We start from the raw sequence: 25,118 nt of genomic DNA, 5'->3' as shown, positions 1-25,118 counted from the left end.
GCTAAACTACTGTCTTTGTGTTTGTTTGTTTTATTGGGGTTAGGGGCACTATTCTTTTCTATTACCTACATCTTAAAGAGAAATATATGGGTGTGAGCTATCAGATTTAACTAAGCAGTAGTATTCTTTTTGATTCCAAATGTATCATTTTTTATAACTTTTTAAAAATCAGAAGTTTAAGCTCCCTGTAGCTTCGACAGAGCTCCCAGAATCATGTCTAACCTCCAAGTACAGCAGCAAGAAGTACCAAACAGGACAAGTGTGGGTCTTACATCCCATCGGGGGTAGAGTGTTTCAGGGGGACGGGTTCATGGCTACACTCCGGTGTACCTGATGCAGTTTAGACATGATTCTGAAAGCTCTATCCACCATGTTCCACACCTATATCAAGGGCTGCAGGAAGACACTGATTCATTGTGACAACGAGTCTTTCCATTGTGACCCCTGCCTCTGAATGCTGCAGAGAAGCTGCACTGTCTGCAGGGAGGAAATCTGCAGCAAAGTCTGTTCTCCAGAAGAGAGAGTTTAGAAATCCTTAAAGAAACTTCATCAATTCAATGAGAAAGGTTTCGACTTTGTCTTTCAGTGTTGAAATGAATTGTGATTCCCATACTGGAATCACCGAGGAAATGCTGCTAGAGAGAAAGACAAGGGAGCAACAATTAATCAGCAGCACAGCTAACAACAGGGAGCCCATCCAGAATCGGCAAAACACCAGCACCATTCAGATCTCTCCCAACCTACAATCCTCTCCGATCCTCTCGTCCTTCTCTTTACCTGCTAAAACAGCTCCTTAGCTTCACTTTTCACTTTTGAGTTATTTCCTTGCCTACATGAGCTGCTGTAAGTAACGCCATTCACACCCCTGCAAGGTCTGTGTCAATACAAAACCAGCACACACACACACACATTCCTCTTAATGGCACAGTGTGAGGGAGTCTCTAGTGGTGAGCAGTGGAATGACCCGTAGTGTGAGGGAGTCTCTAGTGGTGAGCAGTGGAATGACCCGCAGTGTGAGGGAGTCTCTAGTGGTTATAAGTGGAATGACCCGCAGTGTGAGGGAGTCTCTAGTGGTGAGCAGTGGAATGACCCACAGTGTGAGGGAGTCTCTAGTGGTAAGCAGTGGAATGACCCGCAGTGTGAGGGAGTCTCTAGTGGTAAGCAGTGGAATGACCCGCAGTGTGAGGGAGTCTCTAGTGGTAAGCAGTGGAATGACCTGCAGTGTGAGGGAGTCTAGTGGTGAGCAGTGGAATGACCTGCAGTGTGAGGGAGTCTCTAGTGGTAAGCAGTGGAATGACCCGCAGTGTGAGGGAGTCTCTAGTGGTAAGCAGTGGAATGACCCGCAGTGTGAGGGAGTCTCTAGTGGTAAGCAGTGGAATGACCCGCAGTGTGAGGGAGTCTCTAGTGGTGAGCAGTGGAATGACCCGCAGTGTGAGGGAGTCTCTAGTGGTAAGCAGTGGAATGACCCGCAGTGTGAGGGAGTCTCTAGTGGTGAGCAGTGGAATGACCCGCAGTGTGAGGGAGTCTCTAGTGGTAAGCAGTGGAATGACCTGCAGTGTGAGGGAGTCTAGTGGTGAGTAGTGGAATGACCTGCAGTGTGAGGGAGTCTAGTGGTAAGCAGTGGAATGACCCGCAGTGTGAGGGAGTCTAGTGGTGAGCAGTGGAATGACCCGCAGTGTGAGGGAGTCTCTAGTGGTAAGCAGTGGAATGACCCGCAGTGTGAGGGAGTCTCTAGTGGTAAGCAGTGGAATGACCCGCAGTGTGAGGGAGTCTCTAGTGGTAAGCAGTGGAATGACCCGCAGTGTGAGGGAGTCTCTAGTGGTAAGCAGTGGAATGACCTGCAGTGTGAGGGAGTCTAGTGGTGAGCAGTGGAATGACCTGCAGTGTGAGGGAGTCTCTAGTGGTAAGCAGTGGAATGACCCGCAGTGTGAGGGAGTCTCTAGTGGTAAGCAGTGGAATGACCCGCAGTGTGAGGGAGTCTCTAGTGGTAAGCAGTGGAATGACCCGCAGTGTGAGGGAGTCTCTAGTGGTGAGCAGTGGAATGACCCGCAGTGTGAGGGAGTCTCTAGTGGTAAGCAGTGGAATGACCCGCAGTGTGAGGGAGTCTCTAGTGGTGAGCAGTGGAATGACCCGCAGTGTGAGGGAGTCTCTAGTGGTAAGCAGTGGAATGACCTGCAGTGTGAGGGAGTCTAGTGGTGAGTAGTGGAATGACCTGCAGTGTGAGGGAGTCTAGTGGTGAGTAGTGGAATGACCCGCAGTGTGAGGGAGTCTAGTGGTGAGCAGTGGAATGACCCGCAGTGTGAGGGAGTCTCTAGTGGTAAGCAGTGGAATGACCCGCAGTGTGAGGGAGTCTCTAGTGGTGAGCAGTGGAATGACCCGCAGTGTGAGGGAGTCTCTAGTGGTAAGCAGTGGAATGACCTGCAGTGTGAGGGAGTCTCTAGTGGTAAGCAGTGGAATGACCCACAGTGTGAGGGAGTCTCTAGTGGTAAGCAGTGGAATGACCCGCAGTGTGAGGGAGTCTCTAGTGGTAAGCAGTGGAATGACCCGCAGTGTGAGGGAGTCTCTAGTGGTAAGCAGTGGAATGACCCGCAGTGTGAGGGAGTCTCTAGTGGTTATAAGTGGAATGACCCGTAGTGTGAGGGAGTCTCTAGTGGTTATAAGTGGAATGACCCGCAGTGTGAGGGAGTCTCTAGTGGAGAGCAGTGGAATGACCTGCAGTGTGAGGGAGTCTCTAGTGGTAAGCAGTGGAATGACCCGCAGTGTGAGGGATTCTGTAGTGGTGAGCAGTGGAATGACCAGCAGTGTGAGGGAGTCTAGTGTGAGCAGTGGAATGACCCGCAGTGTGAGGGAGTCTCTAGTGGTAAGCAGTGGAATGACCCGCAGTGTGAGGGAGTCTCTAGTGGTAAGCAGTGGAATGACCCGCAGTGTGAGGGAGTCTCTAGTGGTAAGCAGTGGAATGACCCGCAGTGTGAGGGAGTCTCTAGTGGTGAGCAGTGGAATGACCCGCAGTGTGAGGGATTCTGTAGTGGTGAGCAGTGGAATGACCCACAGTGTGAGGAAGTCTCTAGTGGTTATAAGTGGAATGACCCGCAGTGTGAGGGAGTCTCTAGTGGTAAGCAGTGGAATGACCCGCAGTGTGAGGGATTCTGTAGTGGTGAGCAGTGGAATGACCCGCAGTGTGAGGGAGTCTCTAGTGGTAAGCAGTGGAATGACCCGCAGTGTGAGGGAGTCTCTAGTGGTAAGCAGTGGAATGACCCACAGTGTGAGGGAGTCTCTAGTGGTGAGCAGTGGAATGACCCGCAGTGTGAGGGAGTCTCTAGTGGTTATAAGTGGAATGACCCGCAGTGTGAGGGATTCTCTAGTGGTGAGCAGTGGAATGACCAGCAGTGTGCTCTATGGCCGAATGCTCTACCACCTGTCCTTTGCTTTAAAATCCTTGGGACAGATAGCAGCCCTGCATCTTGGGATCGGAGTGGCCGGCCAGGGGCATATGGGACTAAAAGATCCTTCAAACAGGCTGGAGCCAAACCGTTTAGGGCTTTATAGGCGATAAGAAGGACCTTAAAGTCAATCCTGGACAGCACTGGGAGCCAGTGGAGGGCTGCTAACACTGGCTCCATTACCCCAGTGGAGGGCTGCTAACACTGGGGTAATGGAGCCAGTGCATGGCTGCTAACACTGGGGTAATGGAGCCAGTGCAGGGCTGCTAACACTGGGGTAATGTGATCACTTTTTTTGTTTTGGTTAGCACCCTGGCTGTGCATTTTGTACAAGCTGCAATCGTGACAGAACCCAGTTTGGAATTCCAGAGAACAGGGCATTGCAGTAGTCAATCCTAGAAGATATGAAGGCATGCATCAGTCTCTCAGCATCGTGCTGTGAAGGAAAGCGCCTCACCTTGGCAATATTTCAAAGGTGAAAGAAAGATACTTTAATTATATTCTCAATATGTGGCTCAAAGGAGAGGTCAGGTTCAAAAATTACACCCAGATTCCTCATTTCATTTTTCTGAGAGCATGGGAAACTATCCTCTGTGAAGGCGGACAGATCTGTTTTTTGTTTTTTTTCATCTTTTGATCCCAAAATCATTATCTCTGTTTTATCTGAATTTAACATAGGAAATTATTAGACATCCATACCTTGATATCAGCAAGACAGCTTATCACATTTTTTATAGAAGAGACACCTGCTGGTTTTAGAGACAGATCTAGCTGGGTGTCATCAGCATAGCAGTGAAAGTTGACCCCATGTCTACGGACAATGTCACCCAAGGGCAGCATATATAATGAAAATAAAATTGGCTCTTGAGGAACGCCACAAATAACCTCATATAGTAAGGAGAGGTCATCCACAATTTTAACATATTGTTGCCAGTTTGAGAGATATGATTTAAACCAGGACAATACAGTGCCTGACAGTCCCTTGAGTCGGTCAATCAGGGTGGCATGGTCAATGGGGTCAAAAGCTGCACTTATATCTAAGAGAACAAGGACTGTAGGTGAATCCGTGTCCGCGGACATAAGGACATCGTTCACCACTCTTTCTAGAGCAGTTTCAGGAAACCCGGCTGGAATTTCTCACAGATGTCATGGGCTGCTAAAAAGGAATTTAATTGATTACCTACCGAGGGGAGATTTGAAATAGCCCTAAAAATGTTCAGTGTTTGTGGATCAAGGGTAGGTTTTTTTTAAGCAGTGGTCATACTACGGCAATCTTGAAAGACTCAGGACCAGTGCCAGATGAAACAGAGCTATTAATTATATTTAAGACAGTGTTATTTATCTTTAAGCAATTTAGCAAGAATGGGGTCCAAATCACATGTGGTGGTTTTAGTCTCACCAATTAGGTCAATAAGATCTGGTTGATTGATTAAAAGGAAAGAATCAAAGGTGTGCTCTGATAAAGCAGGACCCAGGCAAATCACTGTGTCTTTATTGCTGAGCGGCCTGTTTAAGATGTCAGTAGTATTAGAAATCTGATTTCTTATATCATTCATTTTTTTTGTTGAAATGGTTAATAAAATCATTGCATATTTGAGCATACTGGGAATGTTTGTAACTAAACATGATACGAAGCCCTCCATCATTGTCTTATGAATGACTACAGCATTCATCTGTGTGCAAGACTGTATGTGTAGAGTGTTTCATTTTATATGGAAAAGACTGAAGAAATACTGAATATGAAATAAATTGCTGAGCATGTACACTTACTACTATAGAAACACAAAGCCTGACATCTATACTCGGCCTGCATGTTTCTGATAAAGGTGAGATATTTACACTCTCACACACTTTCAAAATATTTCAGCAATAAAAACAACGTTATTGGTAACTGAAAAATAAATAGCCATGAAAAAGGGAAACACCATTTGTGGTCCTCACCCCTCCAGAAGGCTCCCAGCTCCAGTGAGTTCTCCAGGTGCTCCAGTCTGCTCCACACCTCAGTTTTTGATCCAGTTCCTCTTCCAGCAGGTAGCCTTCTGACTGAGGCCCCAGGCCTAACCCCTTGCTTTGTAATGGCTTGAATTGTTTTTTGAATTACCACAGATCCGTACAGACACGCTCCCCACGCTTACCAGAAGCACACAAATAAACTCAATCCAAGCCCACTGTCCTCTCAGCTCACCTTAATGAATGCACCTGGACAACCTGTTGAGATTCTCTTAAAGGAACAGAGCCCTTAATTAAACCAGGGCTGGTGATGTCACGGGCCATTTAGCCGCTCGGCTACCGAAGCGTGTCCTAAACGCTGTGAAAGGTGTTCTGCTGCTCGATCATGCTCATAAATATGCCAGGAATGCTTTGTTAGATTTCATTCGTTTTGTTTGCAACGAGTATCCACTGCAGAGGGTTCATGAGCCGACACGATGATGTCATTAATCCTACCTGTTGTGTAATTCTATTTGCTACACGGGGCTCAAACACGTGTTATAGTCAACTTGATTTTTATTTTAAAACATGACACGGTACCACACGTGGTTAGGGTTGCATTCGCCTGGAGGGTGAAACTGTCCCCATTCTTTCAATGGCTTCTTTCCTGTCAATAAGCAGTCGGCCAGTAACATGCTTTGACCCCAAAGACACTGCTGAGGTGAAATGACCCAGGAAGTACAAGTGTAACTGATTTCCTGATAGTAAGCACAGAAACATGTTTTACCCTGATGTGGTATCAGGTATTATGTTTCAAGATTAAAATCCATGTGTTGCTTTCAAAACTGCACATTGAGACCTGTGCAGCTGATGGGAGTGCACAGCAGGCAGGATGTGTGGAATCATGCTGTCAGCTACAATTAGGTCAAATAACCTGTCAGGGCATGTGCAGAAAGATGAGCCAGGCTTCTCAGGGACAGAATTCAAATACTGAGCTTAAGATTTAAATAAGCCCTAACCCTAACCCAAGCCCTACTTTTAATTAAAGTGAGGGTGAGGACGAGGGTGGGGGTGAGGGCGGGGATGAGGGCGGGGGTGAGGGCGAGGGTGGGGGTGAGGGTGAGGGGGAGGTGAGGGTGAGGGTGAGGGTGGGGATGAGGGCGAGGGTGGGGATGAGGGCGAGGGCGGGGGTGAGGGTGAGGGCGAGGGGGAGGGCGAGTCTTAAGGCAACGGATCAAAGAGATTGTTTCATATGTTGTAAAGAATCTATTACCGTTTTACATTGACTCGTCTTTCTGCACCAGGTAAAGAACGTGGCTCGTAAGTGATATTAACCAGGTTTTACCATACTGTGACAGGATGGCAGAGGATACCCCCCCCCCCAGCACTTCAGTGTTTTTCCTTTGTTCTCCATTTTTCCCCCCGTGCTGCAGCATGGCCCGCTTTATATTGGCCAGCTGGGCCAATTAAACAATTAATGATATAATCCCCCAATTTGGTGATTGGGATCATGTGTTTAATTGGCGGCCATTCCAGCTCTGGTCTGTAGCTCCACTCCAGAGCCAGAATGGTCACCAATCACGTGACCCCTTCCATTAAAGGGGCAGGACAACTTTGCCCTGCCACGCATACATACATACATACATACATACATACATGGGAAATGCCTTTAAAATGTCTAGCTGTTTATTTGTAACGGGTTGTGGGTTTGTGACAATGCCACCGCTGACTCATGGTTTGCAATAACAGGATTTCTGCTCAGCACTCATGACAGCTGCTGTCTGGACACTGTGTTGTGATTGAGATCTTACTGGAAAAGTAAAGCAGGACAGCGGCATGCCTAGAATGTGTATCATACACTGTATACTATATAGCTTGAATGTGAGAGAATGAGTGTGAGTGTGTGTGAGTGTGAGTGTGAGTGTGAGTGTGTGTGAGTGTGAGTGTGTGTGAGTGTGAGTGTGAGGGTGAGTGTGAGTGTGAGGGTTTGAGGGATGAGCAGAGCTGTGGAGCCATGGTGAGCTGTGCTCCTGGCTGCTTCTGCCCTCACTGACAATTTGAGTGTAGCCTTGGGCTGTTTCCATGGTGATGACACTGCAGTGCACATCATTTAAGCAACTGTGAAAAAAAAAGAAAGCGACAAAAATCTACAGATGAGCTGTGAGGTGTGGAGCTCTGCTGTGATCACAGGACATCAAAACCTGAGGAGGCACTGGCTTCTATTCACACAGGTAAAGTTACTGCGGTCAGCATTTCAAATATTCATGTTTTATTTACTCTGTTGCAAATCTGTTTTGAAAGATCCCACTTGCTGAAGGAACAGAGAGTGTTAGATATTACCAGCCCCCAATTCAGACCAAAAGAAACTGAATAAATCCAGGGACACATCTTTTGACTAGAAGTCATGTTTTGAAGCTTTTGAAGACATTCTAGTTGAAACATCTCATTGAACTTTCTTTCAGTATTTCTAACCCCAATGTATATACCATACAATACATACAGAGCCTCATATAGAGTGATGTGCAATACAAGCTCATCCCCACTCCACAAGAGTGAGTTCACTGGCCAGCTGAGCTGGAGTGGGTGCAGATCAGCATGTATCTTACACAGCACCCTGGACTAGAGCGCTCTATAATATAATATAGTACAGTTAAATAAGAACAGCAAACAGGATCATTAACCCTAGTGTGCTGACATTTCCATCTCATAACAACTGTCAGACAGAAAGACATTTCAGATAGCTTTATCAATATCAGGGTCTAATAGTAACCCTCCAGCTAAACCCTAATGCCTTTGTCTGGCAGGCCCTCTGAATGGTAATCATGTGATTCAGGTGTGTTTGCATTATTTAGGTAGTGTGGCTGAGGTATGAGTGTCATGAACAGACCTCTCTTGTGTCAATACAGAATAACCCCAGGACCCCTACCCCTATAACACCATGGAAATGCTGCTTTACCGCTGCTCTTTGCTATAGTGCTACCCTGGTATAACGATTTCTCATGCGTGATTTATTATAATAAATACTACTGGCAATGCCTCAATATGGAATAAACTCCAGTATCTATAGCACTAGCAGAGTTCTGCCACAAGGGGGCACCGCAGAACGCAAGCCATGTTTGGAATGCATATTATCAATCTAGCGCAGATACTGTAGGCTGCAGCTCACACAAAACCTTCCAGAATTAAGAGGAATTCATTAACCACATTTCAAACAGACCATAATGGCTGAAATGAATCGTTGCAGAGGATCGTAATCTGTACAGTGCCATATTAAAAAATATCTAGTCCTGGTTTTATGTTTTTCATACTTAAATGCAATCAAACATAAGTAATACCCATGTGAATAAAACATACAGAAAGAGAGAAAGACATGCTTCCATTGGTTTCCACGGCTGCTACCAGCGTGCACGTCTTGTTAGCACGGTCCGATTGTTGGCCAATCCAGATTATCGGGGCTCGGATTAACAAGACTACCGCGGCACATTGCAAAGAGATCTCACTGCGGTTAGTATCAGCAAGCACATGTATTAGTCATACCATTGAATTCAACTCCACTTAACATCAACCTGGAAGTAAAGGCTGCTTTTTTGTTGTATTAATATATTTAATATAATATTTATTTTTATATAGCGCCTTTCATAGTGGATCACCATCACAGAGCGCTTTACAGAGGTAGGCTGCGAACTGTGCATTATATGCAGAGTCACTTACAATAGGACATTGATTTAACATCTCATCCGCAGGATGGAGCACAAGGAGGTTAAGTGACTTGCTCATGGTCACACAGTTAGTCAATCAGGGGCTTTAACCACTGATCCACTCTGCCCCCTCATGTGTTTTAGGTTACCGATGATAAAGTCGTCTCTGCGCGTTGTCATCATTTTGCTCAGTCTCTCTCAAGTCATATTAATATGGACGGATTGTACTTTAACTTCTGCTAATTATTAAGGCTTTGAATACATTGATTTCGCGCGTTAACTTTAATCAATTTATATGATTTTCTTTGAATCAAATATGACGGATTTAAAACAAACACAATGAAGTAAAACAAGAGTTTCATCTGAACTGAGGAGCAGTTTTTGTTCCTGTGTGCAAATTATTGGAGTAATTAACCTCTCAGAATCAGAGCAGAGGTGTTAAAAAAAACCAAGGAGACGATTTTAAGCTATTTACTGTTAACTGACGATTCCATTTCATACGGTAGGTGATCAATCGATCAATCGACCACACCCATGCACTGGTAAATCGGCAGTTGTGTTTTTTTGTTGTGATCACATTTTATCCAACCAATCACACGCGTTGGAGGCGTGGCTGGCGGTTACAGTCATGAATGTGAAAGAATGCTGGTGTTTACCGGTCAGCGTGAATGAAGTAGTGCCGGGAGATCAATCTGGGTTGAGCCTGAATAAGGACTACCTCCTTCAGCTTTAGCAGCATCGGAGGCACCGGGACGAGATGATGTGCAGCAGTAAAGTTGGGTATCAATAGCTGGAAGGATGGGGTCTAGCGGCAGGCTGTACTGTGCGTTTATAAGCGCTTGCCTAGTGGTTTTGGGAATGTTATCAATGCTGCAGGTTTTTGTGGGGTTCCGAGTCCCAGGGCCGCGCTGGGTCACAAAGGACGGGGTTACCTTCACGATAATCAGCATTGACAACAGCCGAGATGGGGCTCAGCCGGGCGGTGGTGCGCGGGGAAACCAGCCGGAGAGAAGCGGCAGCCCTCAGGGATTTGAGACCAGGGGAGCCGTGTTCTTGGAGAGCGAAGCCGGCGTACTCTGGGACTACATGCCGCAGTTCTACCAAGATGAGAACGAAAACTTCACGCAAAAGGTGAGATCACGTTTGTTTTTATGTTAAAGAAAATCACTTGAACGTGTTAGTCCACTCACTGGAAACTGCAAGTTGTGCAAAGTTCACAGGAACATTCTGGAAATGACAAAACATAAAATTCGAATGCAGATTAATCTACTCACATTCGAATGTAAATTCGAATAATGATACCAAAGTACCGTACGCTGCTTTGTCGACTTTAATTTCCTACTAAAATGTAATCTTTGAACTGTCTAGTGATTTATCTGTCGTCGCATTGAGGTGTAGCTATTCATATTATTATGTGCAACACGTTGTTATATTTTCGAGATAGTGCGCGATGTGAGAGGCAGTGTATACTTTGGGGTTAATTGTGGGAGTGCTTGGTCGTTTACATGTTATTAAAGTTTGTAAGTATCCGAGCGGCATCTGTATTACAGGGTTGAACACTTTTACTAAATTACACACTGTCAATTCACCCTTTATTTAACTGCGTTTAGCAGCGGTATAATGTATCGACCTTTTCGCTTTGGAGACGTGCGTGCGCCAACCAACTGAACAGACGCTGTGGGCTGCTGTTTACAGGCAACCCGCACAACTTGGAGTTACCAAATTGGTAAGATTATAACCTGATGCCGTGTGATTATCTCTTGTGACCCCCTGGGGTTTGGAAGCAGTGAGGCGTGTCCCTCTGTGTTGAGGCCGCCGGCGGTGGGCTGGACGCTGTGTCAACAGCCGCACCGATTCCGTGAGTGAGTGACATGGCGAAATAGCTCAAGGAAGGATTGGCACATTTTGTAAGGAGCTTCTGTTGAAAAAGTTGTCAATAATCAGTCACATTTATTAATGGATCTGTTCTAACTGAGTTGTATTAAATCGCAATTGCACGTGAGAACACACAAAATTGCACGTGAAAGTAAATGCAAGTTGAGCAGTCTCCTGGCATTTCTTCAGACACATTTAGCTGCAGTAGTTGCACCCCCTCTCCTCCAGGCTGTGTAAGGTCAGCTCAAGCTGTCATCACCTGTAGGCAAGAGCATTCTTAGTCACTGTTTCAATTGCATTTGGAGCTGTTGGCTCTTGTAATTCAGCAGGCTAAGGGAAGTACAGTATGTGAAGGTTACACTTCTCCCTTAGTGCCGTCCAGAAGATTCTTCTGTTGTACTGCAGCACGTTCGATTCTAGGGCACTACAGTATATTTGTATCTGGGAATATGTGCTGTTTTGTGTAGTTGTGCAAATGAAACCCCTCCCACTGCAGTGCAGGAGTCTCTGTAGTGCAGTCCTGTCTGAACATGAAGCACATCAGGGAGGGTCCCATTGTTAATGATTTAGACAAATGCTTTATTAGATCTATTGAATAAAGGGAAACATGCCATATGAAGCACACACATGTATCCCTGATGCTCCCCCTGTATTGTGTACCATATCAAAGCTGCATTCCCCTAGATCACGGCTTCTCAAAGCCAGTCCTGGGACCCCCTGTGTCTTCTGGTTTTCATTTCAGCTGAGCTCTCAATCACTTAACTAAACCCTTAATTGAACTGATCATTTACTTAATTATTATTTATTTCTTGGCAGACGTCCTTATCCAGGGCGACTTATGATTATTACAAGATATCACATTATTTTTACATACAATTACCCATTTATACAGTTGGGTTTTTACTGGAGCAATCTAGGTAAAGTACCTTGCTCAAGGGTACAGCAGCAGTGTCCCCCACCTGGGATTGAACCCACGACCCTCCGGTCAAGAGTCCAGAGCCCTAACCACTACTCCACACTGCTGCCCTAATTAGACTTTTTTTTTACTTGTTTTCAGCTCTTAAACAGTTACAGATTTCAAGTTAGCTGTAACATTTTAAATCTGTATCTTTTTCAGAGCCGAGCACAATTAAAAAGGTCTAATTAAGCAAATTATTAGTTCAGTTAAAGGGTTTAGTTAAGTGATTGAGAGCTCAGTTGGAATGAAAACCAGCAGACACAGGACCGGGTTTGAGAAGCCCTGCCCTAGATCAATAAAACCCCCAGGTTCTTACGAGTCTGAATATATGACTGCGTGTTGATTTGTTTCGTTTGTGAAGTCTCCATGCTGAAAAGCAGTCAAACCTAAGACTGCTGTTTGCAGATGATCTCTGTTTACAGTGCATGGCAACAGGACGATGAAGACTCTCTGGGTGTCTAGGGGCATTCCAGACATGACTAGCATAGCAATAGAAAGGGTTTTGAGGCTGCATGAAGTACTGGAACAGGTTCTGTAAACACTGTTATATTACAGCTGTAAGAACCCTTTTCTCCATGCGTTTACACTCGTTCATTTAACAACCCTAGAACCCCACAGCTCAGGGCAGTGTTTTTCAGGCTTGGTCCTCAAGTACCCCCAGTGATCCAGGTTTTAGTTTAAGTATTCATTTTAAAGGTGCATTGCTTTCCAGTGCACATTATCTCTTACTGACGGACAGGCAATGAGGACTCTGGAGAATTAGCTCTGCGGTGTGAATACAATCGAGCATTGTTTGTCTGCCTCTCTAGCCAGACACCGGATGCTGAGTCTGTGTTTTGAGTTAGCCCAGACTCCGAGGCTCGGCTTACTAATCCTTGGCTGAGTTGGCATGACGATGCTGGGAGTGTCTGTGTGTGTGCTGGCCTGGCAGTTTGGCTGCTTACCTCTACCCCCTCCTGATCCAGGTGTGTGGGCGCTCCCCACCTGGTTTGTGCTGCCATGGCAAAGGCAGCCATCATGAAAGCAGGTTTTGTCTGGCAGGAGGCCCAGGGTGTTCATCACAGCTTTCCCTGGATGTGAATCAAGCAGAGCTCTGCTCCAGGTGGTGGAGCTCTTCCCTCCCCTGTCTCTGATCACAGAACTGGGATACACATTTTTTTTTTCACTCTTCTTGTCTAACAAAGGAAGGTTAAAGGGGATGTGTGGCAATGTGCCCCGCCCCTGTGTGCATATTATGTGTTGTATGTTGCGTGCGTGTGTTAATGTTGGTGTATAGTCATTGGTACACGGGATATAAACGGGTCTGTGTTTCACGTGTGATTTAAAAAGGTAGATTTATATTTAGGCACGAGGAGAGCACAAATCACTTCACGTGCTGGTTAAATGTAATATGTGAGCAAGGGGTTGCACAGAATTAATTCACGTGCTGGGATTCAAGTGAATAATTAATTAGTAATTGAATCCCAGCACAACAGTATATATAGATGCACATTTCATTCAGTCGGGGTTGGGTGTTCGAGAGTGGAGAACGGGTGAGGAGAAGGAGAACGTAAAGTGAAGTAAAATAATAATCTATAAGTGTTGTACTCACCGTGTTTGTTTGTCTCTCCGTGCACCGTTTGTTAAGTGTTTAGTACGTTTTGTTTGTCTATTTATTTTGGCGTGTAGTGCCGTGTCCTGTTTTGTGTTTAAAACCTTTTATTTTCTGTTCTGTTTATTAAATGCTGAGCGAAAGCATTCGCTCAGCTTCACCAAACCACACCTCTCTGTCTGTTTATTTCCTGCTTCTGGTCTGACGCCACCCACTCCGGCCGTCTTTGTGACAGGATGCCATTATTAACCTGCTGTCTGCATATCCCCAATGGCAGGGATCTGGTGGAGACATATGTGCGTACCTGTGCCAGTTTAACATCTGGAGCACACATCCTCAACCTTCTGTTTGGTCTCTTTAAATCAAATGGGTACCCCCAACTGAAAACGGAGGCGAAATCGCAAACAAGAAGGATGCATTATACACTATACAGGGATGGAAGAAGACTCCTATTGCATCGTTTCCCGCAGTCCATAGTTTACTATGAGCCTGATTAGCCCACTGTATCTGTAACAATCTCAGGTGTGTTTTATTAAACTCCTAGTAAAACCAGGACTGGATCAAACTGCTGTGCTATGGGAGTCGTATTTCCATCCCCGTGCTACAGTGAATGTTTGTCTGTAGGTATCAAAAGGCCCGTCTCTCACCACAACAGTGAAACGGCGTGTTTTGTCTGTTAGATATGTATAGTGTTGTATTAAAGAGATGTTTCCAGAATCTCCTGGGTAATGGTATGAGAAGCACTTGTCCTGTGCTGTGTATCACACCTCCATTGTGTGTGTGTGAACAGTGCGTGTAGGTCATGGTCATACAGTTGCCATGTTACTGATGGCTCTAATGTTGCGTTTACACCTTGCCTTGTAATAGCTGCTTAAAGCTGAGGGAACACAAAAACACACTGTGGCTTGGAACTTATTTTCAGGGCACACCAGGGGAGACTTTGATACGGCAACTTTGCCTCAAACTAGGTCTCCCGGTTCTCCTGGAACCAGGTTTCAAGCTGCTGTTCCTGAAAAAATGACTTTGTGTTCCCTCAGCTTTATCAAGGGAGCAAGGCTATTCAACCAGAGGAATGTATTGAAACCTGTTTCAGATTTACTATGAGCTTAATTAGTAACAAGCCAGCCCTTGATCTATAGCGGAGGAGCGGAATCCAGTCCTGGAGGGCCATTCTTCTCCAACTTTAACTGGTGTGATGAAATAATGACCTTCAGGACCTGGGAGGAGGGTTCAGTGGTTCATTAAACAGTTTAGACAGGATTGGAACAAAGATCTGGGCTTAATGATCTTCTAAAGAGAAGTCTCAACCCCAGCCCCTCTGATGTTGACATAATGGACTGGGGCTCAATAAATCAAATGGACTTCCTCGACTGGGGTCAGCTTTGTTCACCTCTGACCTAAAGGTAGGCTTGTCAACGTTTATTTCTCAGGGGCTCAAATACTGTAATAAATCACTCGCTTTAACAGTACATACTTGACCGTGGTTTTTCACTGGAACACAGTGAGTCCTGATCATTACAGGACTTTCCGTTTAGGAGTCGTTTCTGACCAGCTGAGCGGACGACGCGCTGTGACTGAGTGGGGAGGAGACACTGATATCCAATGAGAGCAATAGGAAAGCGCAGGTGTGATTGACACACAGCTCATTTGCTGTGATTTTCCTCAGCTTGAATATCTCCGACCCGGACAGGTTCAGAAACAACGGCAATTTCATAATCGCTTCCTTTTTGTTTTAACCATTGTTCAAACAAGCTTACAGCCCACATACATTTTGCCTGACTACTACTCGAAAACCAATCGCTGGCAATCGGATTTTGGTCTTCATCTGTTTTAGGTTTAAGTGTAGACTTAAAACAGTGAAAGCAACTCGATCAAAAAGGTGTTCATCAACTAAAATCTGAAATATCTGGGACGCCTTGCTTCGGCAGCTGCTAGAACCCATTCCTCGTGTGTCAGGGGTGTGGTGCTGGTTACCTGTTAAGCATGTTATTGACTGGTGGTCTTCATTGACAAAGGAGGCTGGGTGTTATAATAGAGGTTTAATGGTTAACAAATGGGTTACACGTAATAAAACCAGAACATGTCCTTTGTTTGTTCGTCTGCTTGGGGGGCACCACGAAGCTAATGAAACAAAGTTACTGTTTAATCTGCCCCTGAGCCCTGAGAGGGAGAGAGGGAGAGAGAGGAGGCAGGGGGGAGAGAGAGTGAGAGAGGGAGCGGAGGCAGGGAGAGGAGGCAGGGGGGAGAGAGAGAGAGAGGGAGAGAGAAGAGGCAGGGGAGAGAGAGAGAGCGAGAAGGGTTCCAGCCATCACTGCAACAACAAAGACACATTCTTCACATTTCTTAGCTGGAGTTGAAAGCTGTGTGTCGGCTTTGTGTCTGGCTGAGTGGTTGCATGAATCTGACCTCGCAGCCCTAAGTAAGGGCTGAGTTGCTCATGGAGAATGTCTGCCGTTGTGGAAACTTGTACTGGGGAGGAAGGCCAGGCCCAGTTGTCTGCTTCCCTGCCCCCCCCCCCCCCCCCCCAATACACACAAACTACACAAACACACTCAAACCCATTCACACACACACACTCAAACACATTCACACACACTCAAACCCATTCACACACACAGACACACACACACACAAACCCATTCACACACACAGACACAGACAAACACACAAACTCCCAAATCCATTCACATACACACACAAACCCATTCACACACACATACACACAAACCCATTCATACACACATAGAGCTTTGATTGCTTCAATTAAACAATGAAGACGCAGACTGGAAGGGCCATCTTCAGCCCAGCCCTTCTTTATCCAAACCCGTGTGGGGGCTCACCAACTAGCATCATTACTATCATTATGTTCTCTTTTTGTTTCCAATACAAAAGATATTTCATTACAGTAAGTGGGAAGGCATTTTTTCATTGGGCTTCATCCAGAGCGTGTGAGCTCTCGTCAAACTGAGAGGAATTCCAACCATACCTCACAGAGCTGCTGTCTTCTATCAGCAGGAAAAGAAAAGTGCTCCCAGAGATTATAAAACATGAACTTCCTCTGAATCCCTGCACTCTACTTGAAGAGCTGACAGGAGGGAATGCAGAAACACTGAAAGCTCAGGAGTCGTTGGGACCAAGTTTTACAAGAACTCAAACTTCTAAAAACCTCTCGCTTGGGCTCACCTCACTAACCAATCAGTAACTTGCATGTTTCTGTGTTCCTTCCTGGAGGAAGTACAGCTTCGAAATATCCGAGATGAGCGATCAGCTAATTCATTCTTTCATATAGGAAAATGTGAGAGTTAAAGAAGGATGGCCATACATGTTGGATTCTGGGATCTGCTCAGATATCAGGAATCCAACAGCACACTTCCTACTGGACTATGAGACCAGTGCGTATGTCTCCTCCTTTCTATCTGCAGTCTACAATCCAATCTGCAGCCGGACATTACATAAGTCAAAGATCAAGTGTACATGTCACGTTTTTGTATGATTTCACATCCTTCACGTTCAGCCTACATTTTTCTTTCGGGCTCTCGTGTCCTTTGTATTGGACATTCATTAGGTAACTTCCCCCATCAGTGTGGAGAGATGGAGTTCTGCCAGCCCGCAGTCCTAACTGGGGCTGACAGACAGACAGAGAGTTGCAATTGAAATGGATGTGATCACGATCTGCTGCTGATGGAAATAAACAAGTCTGATTTCCAGACCTGGGCAGTATCATGAGGTTCCCCTGTGTTTCTCTAAGGAGCTCTGGTGTTTGTGAATCAGTGTAACTGACTCTCAGACTGACTGAGTGCTTTGTGTTCCTCCTCAGCAGAGTGATCGCAGCCAGATAGACCTGCAGCCCTGGGCAGGTGGACAGCCCTCCTTCACAGCTGAGGTGCAGCGCTTCATTGAGTACATCAGCACCACGCAGGTCAGTGTGCGACAGAGAGAGGCCGTGCGCGACAGAGAGAGGCCGTCATTGATAGAGGCTGAGTGGCAGAGATGCTGTGATACACAGATGCTGTGGCACTGACAGAGACTGTGTGACAGAGAGGGGCTGTGACACAGAGAGGTTGAGAGATGCTGTGACACAGAGTTTTGAGAGAGGCTGTGACAGAGGCTGTGACACTGAGAGAGGCAGTGTGACTGAGATGCTGTCACTCTACAGGACAGCGGGGGATTCTTCATGAGTGTTCACCAGTGCAGGAGCACAGCCTCTCAACTTACCAGAGAGACTGCTAACTCTGATAAAGGTGTTAACTGAAGTTTGTGTCTACTTGACTGGTTTCTTACATGATTGTTATTAAAACAGCAGCAGTTAAATTAAAGCGCTTCCAATGACATTTTCGTAGTTTTTCTTTTTATTGCTTGCTACCTTACCCTTTTATGATTTTTGCAATCCTTCTACGTGGTGCTTAAGTCTGTATGAAGGTGCTTTGACTCCATGGTAGTTGCCTGTCGTAGAATGTTGTAATGTAGGATTTAGTATTTGAGAAATTGCAAAAAGGACCTTTCAGAATGACAAGAACAATAAAGATATGAAGCTGTATTGGAAGCTAGTTATTCTTTAACTATTGGACAGTAAGGGCCGAGTTCACTAGAGAGTGCAGGGATGCTTGATGCTGCCCCCTAGTGAGAGCTGAGGGAAGCACTTTGACACGGCTGTGTGCAATAAGTATCAAGCCATCCGTGCTAGAACGTGTGCCTCAAGAAGTCTTTGGTAATTTATTAAAAAGTAAACATAGAACTACGTTTCAGGGTAAGAAAGCCCTGGGGGCACTGTTGAAGTCCATATAATATAGTTCAGAGGTGTAGCTGAAATCTCTTTTTGGCGGAGCTCAGGCAGTGTTTGTGTCCCCCTGCAGGTGCACTGTGCCCGGGAGCTGACGGCAGGCGAGCCCCAGGAGGAGAAGGTCTTGGCTGGCTCCTGGACTGTCTGCCTGGAGGGCTGGTTTCTGAACAGGGAAGTGGGGCCTTGTGTGGCCTACTCCTTCAGGTAGGAAGTGTGACACTATATACCGCACTCCGGAATGAGGGATCCCTGCTTTACTGTTCCTGCATTAAGGTTGTTTATCCTGGGTTCAGGAGCTGCTCTTCAGTTCTAGTGTGCCATTAATATTTGTAACTGTCTTTAGCAAAGTAAGAAGCAGCGCCATCTGGTGATCGGCCACTTTGAATCAAGTTTCTTAATGTAGCTGGCAATGCACAGCTGTCTTTATGTTATTAAGACCACCTAGTGGACAGCAGCGTATTGCAGGACAAACAAAAGGAAAGTTGTTTATATATACCTCTATGAAGACAGTTTCTTGATCTAGCCAAAGTTACATGTATCTGTGACAGGCAACTAAAGAGCAGCTCCTGAACTCAAGTGAACTCTGTCTTCTTACACTAGCAGTGTTTTCACTGGACCCTCCCTCTTACACTAGCAGTGTTTTCACTGGACCCTCCCTCTTACACTAGCAGTGTTTTCACTGGACCCTCCCTCTTACACTAGCAGTGTTTTCACTGGACCCTCCCTCTTACACTAGCAGTGTTTTCACTGGACCCTCCCTCTTACACTAGCAGTGTTTTCACTGGACCCCCCCTCTTACACTAGCAGTGTTTTCACTGGACCCTCCCTCTTACACTAGCAGTGTTTTCACTGGACCCTCCCTCTTACACTAGCAGTGTTTTCACTGGACCCTCCCTCTTACACTAGCAGTGTTTTCACTGGACCCCCCCTCTTACACTAGCAGTGTTTTCACTGGACCCTCCCTCTTACACTAGCAGTGTTTTCACTGGACCCCCCCTCTTACACTAGCAGTGTTTTCACTGGACCCCCCCTCTTACACTAGCAGTGTTTTCACTGGACCCTCCCTCTTACACTAGCAGTGTTTTCACTGGACCCTCCCTCTTACACTAGCAGTGTTTTCACTGGACCCTCCCTCTTACACTAGCAGTGTTTTCACTGGCACACTTTTCCGGTGTTGAAGATCTTCTTTGGTTATTTTATATTAGGTTGTGAATTTAAAGACTGATGGAAAGTTGCAGTTCAGTCTCACTCGATTGGTCTGACCAGCAGGACAGGAGCCAGGTGGCAGCAGTTTGTCGGATTCTATGTGAAATGTACATCTCAACACTATAGGAGTCAAGATTTTCAACACAGCCTCACACTGTGCCATCTGTTGAATGGCTGATTGTGTTAATATAAAGTTTAACCTGTGGGAAATGGTGCATAACAAAAACAAGGTTCTTAAAGCCATCAGTAATGTTGTAGCTTTACTATGCTTTTCCAATGGTTATTCATTTACCATAGTTTTCAAAGTTTTGAATTGCTTTACTATACCTCGCTGTTCTTTATAATGCTTCCCTGTGCTTTACCATGCTTTCACTGTGCTTTATTACACTCTGCTATGCTTTTACTATGGGGAACTGGTACATGGGTGGACTCTGATAACAACGGAAAGTGCCATACCCGCCAGACAAAGTCACAGTGACCCTGTCTCTTCAGAAAGGAGGGTGTTGTGAACTGGCTTGTCTTGTAATGGATTATTCCGTGCATGTGAAGGGGGGATAGCCCCCATGCTGTGTTCTTTGCTGAGGTGTGATATCCAGCCTCTTCCAGTCTAGATCAGAAGGACGCTGGCTTCGTGTCTCGCATGGCGTCGCTGGCGGGCTGCGAGGTGCACCAGTTTGACCCCGGTGCCAGGCCCGTCCCGGGACGAGACGAGAGAGAGGTGAAGCGCCATCAGACCTGGCTGGACTGGCGGGAGCCTAAACACGGGAGCCGCAGGAACACCCCCAAAAAACTGGGGCTCATCATGGAGAGCCTGGGACACCACAAGGTAATGACATACACAAGCCTGGACTCTCCTTTCAGCAGCACAGCCCTGAGCATCAGTGGTGGGTCTCATTGCGTGTGCTGCACCCTCTGGTGAGTCTGGGGGCGTCAGCGCCCTCTGGTGAGAGTTGGGTGGTGCTGCACCCTCTGGAGAGTCTGGGGGTGTCAGCGCCCTCTGGTGAGAGTCGGGTGGTGCTGCATCCTCTGGTGAGTCTGGGGGTGTCAGCGCCCTCTGGTGAGAGTTGGGTGGTGCTGCACCCTCTGGAGAGTCTGGGGGTGTCAGCGCCCTCTGGTGAGAGCCGGGTGGTGCTGCATCCTCTGGTGAGTCTGGGGGTGTCAGCGCCCTCTGGTGAGAGTCGGGTGGTGCTGCACCCTCTGGAGAGTCTGGAGGTGTCGGCGCCCTCTGGTGGGAGAACTGCAATTTTGTTGCCTGCTGTTTGGTGCCTGCCAAATTTCAGCTGTACAAAGTGACTAAATGGCTTTATAACCACACTTGGACAGTGATGTGCTGTTGATATCCTGGGCAGGTATATTTGTTACTGATAGAGCTTTTTGTGTGCAAAATACATCTCTTTTTAGGGTTGTAAATTCAACAATTGGACAAATGAAACTGGCATCCTTTAAGAGGCGTTGTAGCACCAGTCTCTCTGGCCTGTGGATATCCTTCGATGGTCCCTTTTATTATAATTCTATAAATATGATTATTATTGTATAATAATAATCTCCCCCTGTCTCTCTCCCACTCCCAGGTGGAGTTTGTGCAGGCAGACCTGGAGAGTGCAGAGTGGAAGGTTCTGGAAAACCTGGTTCTGGATGGGACGCTAGGCCGGATCCAGCAGCTGGTAGTGACAGTGCACCTGCACTGGGCTGGGTTCGAGGTGGGAGGCAGCGAGGCAGGGGTGGTGCGTTTCTGGTACAGCCTGCTGAAGGAGCTCCAGGGCGCAGGGTACCGGCTGCTGCACAGCGCCAGGGGGCCTGGCCACACCATCCTGAGACACCGCCTGGCTGGAGTCAGCAGCACTTACACACTGAGCTGGGTCAACACCAGGTGGAACTACTGAGCTGAGTGACGTTCTACACCAGGGAAAAGTAACTGAGCGCACGAGGTCTCTTCTGTACCTGGGATAAGTGACCTCAAGGTGGAGCCAGTGAGCAGAGAGCACGGACTGCATGCAGAGCAAAAGAGGGATAAATAATGCCACGTTTCCATCTGCCACTGGGACCGTGTTTAAAGTGGATTTGAACTCGATTTTGTCTGAGGCCCAGGACTGAGTGTGAGACGGGTTAATAATAATGAAACGTATAGTAAATGTATTTTGCGTGTTGACAGTCTGTACTGTAGCAAACTCTCCTAACGCTGGCACTGACTTGCCCTGCTGAATATCCCTCGGCTGCCAGGAGGGTGCAGAGCTGTGCAGACGTGTCTTGGATGTGTCAGGAGTAATGGGGGTTAACTAGCATGCTAAATAACAGAGGCACCGGACTCTGTGGCACGCATGTTATAGAATGAACTGTGGAGCTAGGCTGTGTCTCTGGACTCTATACTGTCTCCTCACCTGCATTAACATCACAGCAGCCTGACCAGCGTTATAAGGACTCGCTTTGTTTCCAGGAGTCTTTTTCACAGTGGATTTCTGCTTTTGTATTTTGTTTGTTTTATATTTATTGAGTTTTTTTGGAAAATGAATAAAAATTTTGAAAATTAAAGAATGCAGCAAAACTGGTGAGATATTTCCTTGGAATGCCCTCATTAGGGTTATTATTGAGGTAGAACTTTAAGAAACAAAATCAAACCGACATTGGTGTCCCGGATTCAGTTCTATATACAGGGGCAGTAACTACATGTAGTTTCACTGGGGTCTGAACTGAGGAGGGAACTCCATACATTTGCATGTCATAAAGTTTCCCTTCATAAAGTTTGGTTGTAAGTATGTGCATTCAATAATGTATAAAACAGAAGGACAGTGGTGTTAATGTGTGTGTAGTTTAAGGAAGAACCATTATTATTGAGGTAAAACTACATCAAGTGGCCAAAAAGTACATTTAAAAATTGTCAACATTTGGGATTAACGAGAGGGAAATCAACTGCCTTGTGCCATTAATAATGCTAACATCTGCCATGAATGAATGCTAAGGGAGGGGCACAACAATAACACTATGTAACACCATTTTTGTTCCTGGGTAGTAAGTGTTATTTCCTAATTGCTTATGCCTCAAAAGTATAGAAAATGGCTATTATTCCCCACAAACTTTGCTTTTGTGACCAGGACAGTGATATTTTGAAATTTACCTATTTCCAATGAGAAAACAGGAGAATTTGTGTCTTTTTGTTCACATAAAGTCAGAAAAAAACAACATATGAATCCAAATTAACATGTATTTACACTATAGTAATACAAAAATGACTACAAAAGATTTAGAAGTGAGTAGTTTTTCGAGATTTACGATTATACTGTAAATCACTTTCACAAATCAGCCCCCAAATGTAGTCTCCCATCATGTTCTCGTTATACTGTCCTTGGTAGCAGCGTTCAAAGTCCAGTATATCCTGGTGGAAGCGCTCGCCTTGCTCCTCTGAGTACGCTCCCATGTTCTCCTTGAATTTATCAAGATGAGCATCAAGGATATGGACTTTGAGGGACATCCTACAGCCCACTGTGCTGTAGTTCTTCACCAGAGTCTCAACCAGCTCCACATAGTTTTCGGCCTTGTGATTGCCCAGGAAGCCCCGAACCACTGCGACAAAGCTGTTCCAAGCCGCTTTCTCCTTACTAGTGAGCTTCTTGGGGAATTCATTGCACTCCAGGATCTTCTTTATCTGTGGTCCGACGAAGACACCGGCTTTGGCCTTTGCCTCAGACAGCTTAGGGAAGAAGTCTTGAAGGTACTTGAAGGCTGCCGACTCCTTATCTAGAGCTCTGACAAATTGTTTCATAAGGCCCAATTTGATGTGCAGTGGTGGCATCAGCACCTTCCGGGGGTCCACCAGTGGCTCCCACTTGACGTTGTTCCTCCCCACAGAGAACTCGGTCCGCTGTGGCCAGTCCCGCCTGTGGTAGTGCGCCTTGGTGTCCCTGCTGTCCCAAAGGCAAAGATAGCAGGGAAACTTGGTAAAACCGCCTTGGAGACCCATCAGGAATGCCACCATTTTGATGTCTCCTATGACCTTGATGCCATCTCAGAAAAATGCAGATATGTATCCACTTAGGCAGCTGGAACTAAACTGAACTGGTGGGCTTAAGGCCCCTGTATTTATACTACTATTTATATTACTGGAAAGTTCTAGAAAGTTCTAGAAGTTACTCCAAGTTTACTCAGCACTGAAATGTTCTGGAAAATAGGTAAATTTCAAAATATCACTGTCCTGGTCACAAAAGCAAAGTTTGTGGGGAATAATAGCCATTTTCTATACTTTTGAGGCATAAGCAATTAGGAAATAACACTTACTACCCAGGAACAAAAAAAAAAAAAAAAAATTGTTACACAGTGTAATAACTCTATCCTGTATTTGAGCAAGGTTTCAAGTTTAAATGTGCGCTGTACTCGTCTGCTTTTTATTTTAAGTTTGTTTTAGTATTTTCTGTATTCCCCATAAATAAATTGGGAGCACTATTTAGCAATGTAGTTATACAATTCGGTATGTCACGCCACGTTCGCAGATTTTAATTTATAACCCGAGAACCCCCAGCCATCACTGACGACTTCCTTTTTTTTTTTTTTTTTTTTTTTAGAATGATGACATACAATCGTAAATACAATGAATGATGACATACAGACGTAAATACAATGTTCTCTGTATTAGTGGTTGAGCAACTGCACACTGATTTGCTGTCGTTGCAATTTGCACTTGCTGTAGCTGCTGGAATGTAAAATAACACACCCCTGATTGCAATCTAAAATAGATTACAGATGTCAGGACTGCCCAGTCCCTGACCACATTCCGGCGCCTCCTTAAGACTCACCTCTTCAAAGAGCACATGTAGAACCCCTCTGTTTGTATCCTGGGACACTATCACCCTTCATGTAAATGTGCTTTATTTTGCTCTTATCAGCCCCTATTTTACTGCATTTAATCCTGTACTTCAGAATACTGTAATCTGCCAATCTTTTAACCTGTAGTACTTTGTATTTAATCACATCCTGATGTAACTATCACTATTTAATCATATCCTGATGTAACTATCACTATTACCTGCTGTATTATTGAATTGTGGTTTGTCAAACTTGTACTTTACTTAAAGTTATTGTATTTCTTGCTCTTATTGTATTACTTGTATCGTAACGCTTGAAATGTTTTTGCTTACGATTGTAAGTCGCCCTGGATAAGGGCGTCTGCTAAGAAATAAATAAATAATAATAATAATAATAATAATAATAATAATAATAATAATAATAAAATGCGACGGGGGTGCAGGAATAGTTCGCCGGGCACATTATTGAATGGGGACGCCTGTACGTCGGATTCAGCCAGCTGCCATCACAACACAGCTGCAAAAAACAACGTGCCACAAATGAGCCTCCCCCAAAACCACTCAAAACAGTCTTGTCATGAGGGAGTATCAAACAAGTAATTTAGAATTATCTTTCTGTACTGTCGCTATACCGTTCTTATTTTCCCTGTGAGTTTTCGTATGTGCGTGGTTTAATAACGTACATTAAAAAATACAACAAAAACGTGTTTTCAATTAGGCATCTGGTGAATTAAAACAATACCCCCCACCCCCATTTCACCCTGAATTGGTATCGTCTAGCAGGATTTTCTCCTCGTCAGGGTGGAGTTGTGACGTCAGCGCCGGGTTCTGTGCAGTTTACGTGAAGA

The 25,118-nt window shown here is 45.6% G+C and overlaps 1 protein-coding gene across 3 annotated transcripts; it reads left to right on the top strand.

Moving 5' to 3' along the window:
- Nucleotides 1-9,649: 9,649 nt before the first annotated feature.
- Nucleotides 9,650-22,009, top strand: LOC117414251 (probable methyltransferase-like protein 24). 3 transcript variants are annotated; one of them, XM_034024079.3, is made up of 5 exons: nucleotides 9,650-10,198; nucleotides 17,312-17,410; nucleotides 18,345-18,475; nucleotides 20,084-20,303; nucleotides 21,049-22,009. In XM_034024079.3, the coding sequence occupies exons 1-5, from the start codon at nucleotides 9,866-9,868 to the stop codon at nucleotides 21,358-21,360; spliced, it is 1,095 nt and encodes a 364-aa protein (XP_033879970.3). In that variant the 5' UTR covers nucleotides 9,650-9,865; the 3' UTR covers nucleotides 21,361-22,009. The 3 variants fall into 3 exon arrangements, with proteins under 3 accessions (XP_033879970.3, XP_058856226.1, XP_033879969.3); XM_034024078.3 differs by having other exon boundaries at nucleotides 9,652-10,198; nucleotides 17,309-17,410; XM_059000243.1 differs by lacking the exon at nucleotides 17,312-17,410.
- The last annotated feature ends 3,109 nt before the right edge of the window (nucleotides 22,010-25,118 follow it).

The sequence above is a fragment of the Acipenser ruthenus genome, chromosome 25 (genome assembly GCF_902713425.1).
Source record: "Acipenser ruthenus chromosome 25, fAciRut3.2 maternal haplotype, whole genome shotgun sequence".
Classification (NCBI taxonomy): Eukaryota; Metazoa; Chordata; class Actinopteri; order Acipenseriformes; family Acipenseridae; genus Acipenser; species Acipenser ruthenus.
The sequence above is the reverse complement of the archived record's forward strand: the minus strand, read 5'-3'. Positions and strand labels throughout refer to the sequence as shown.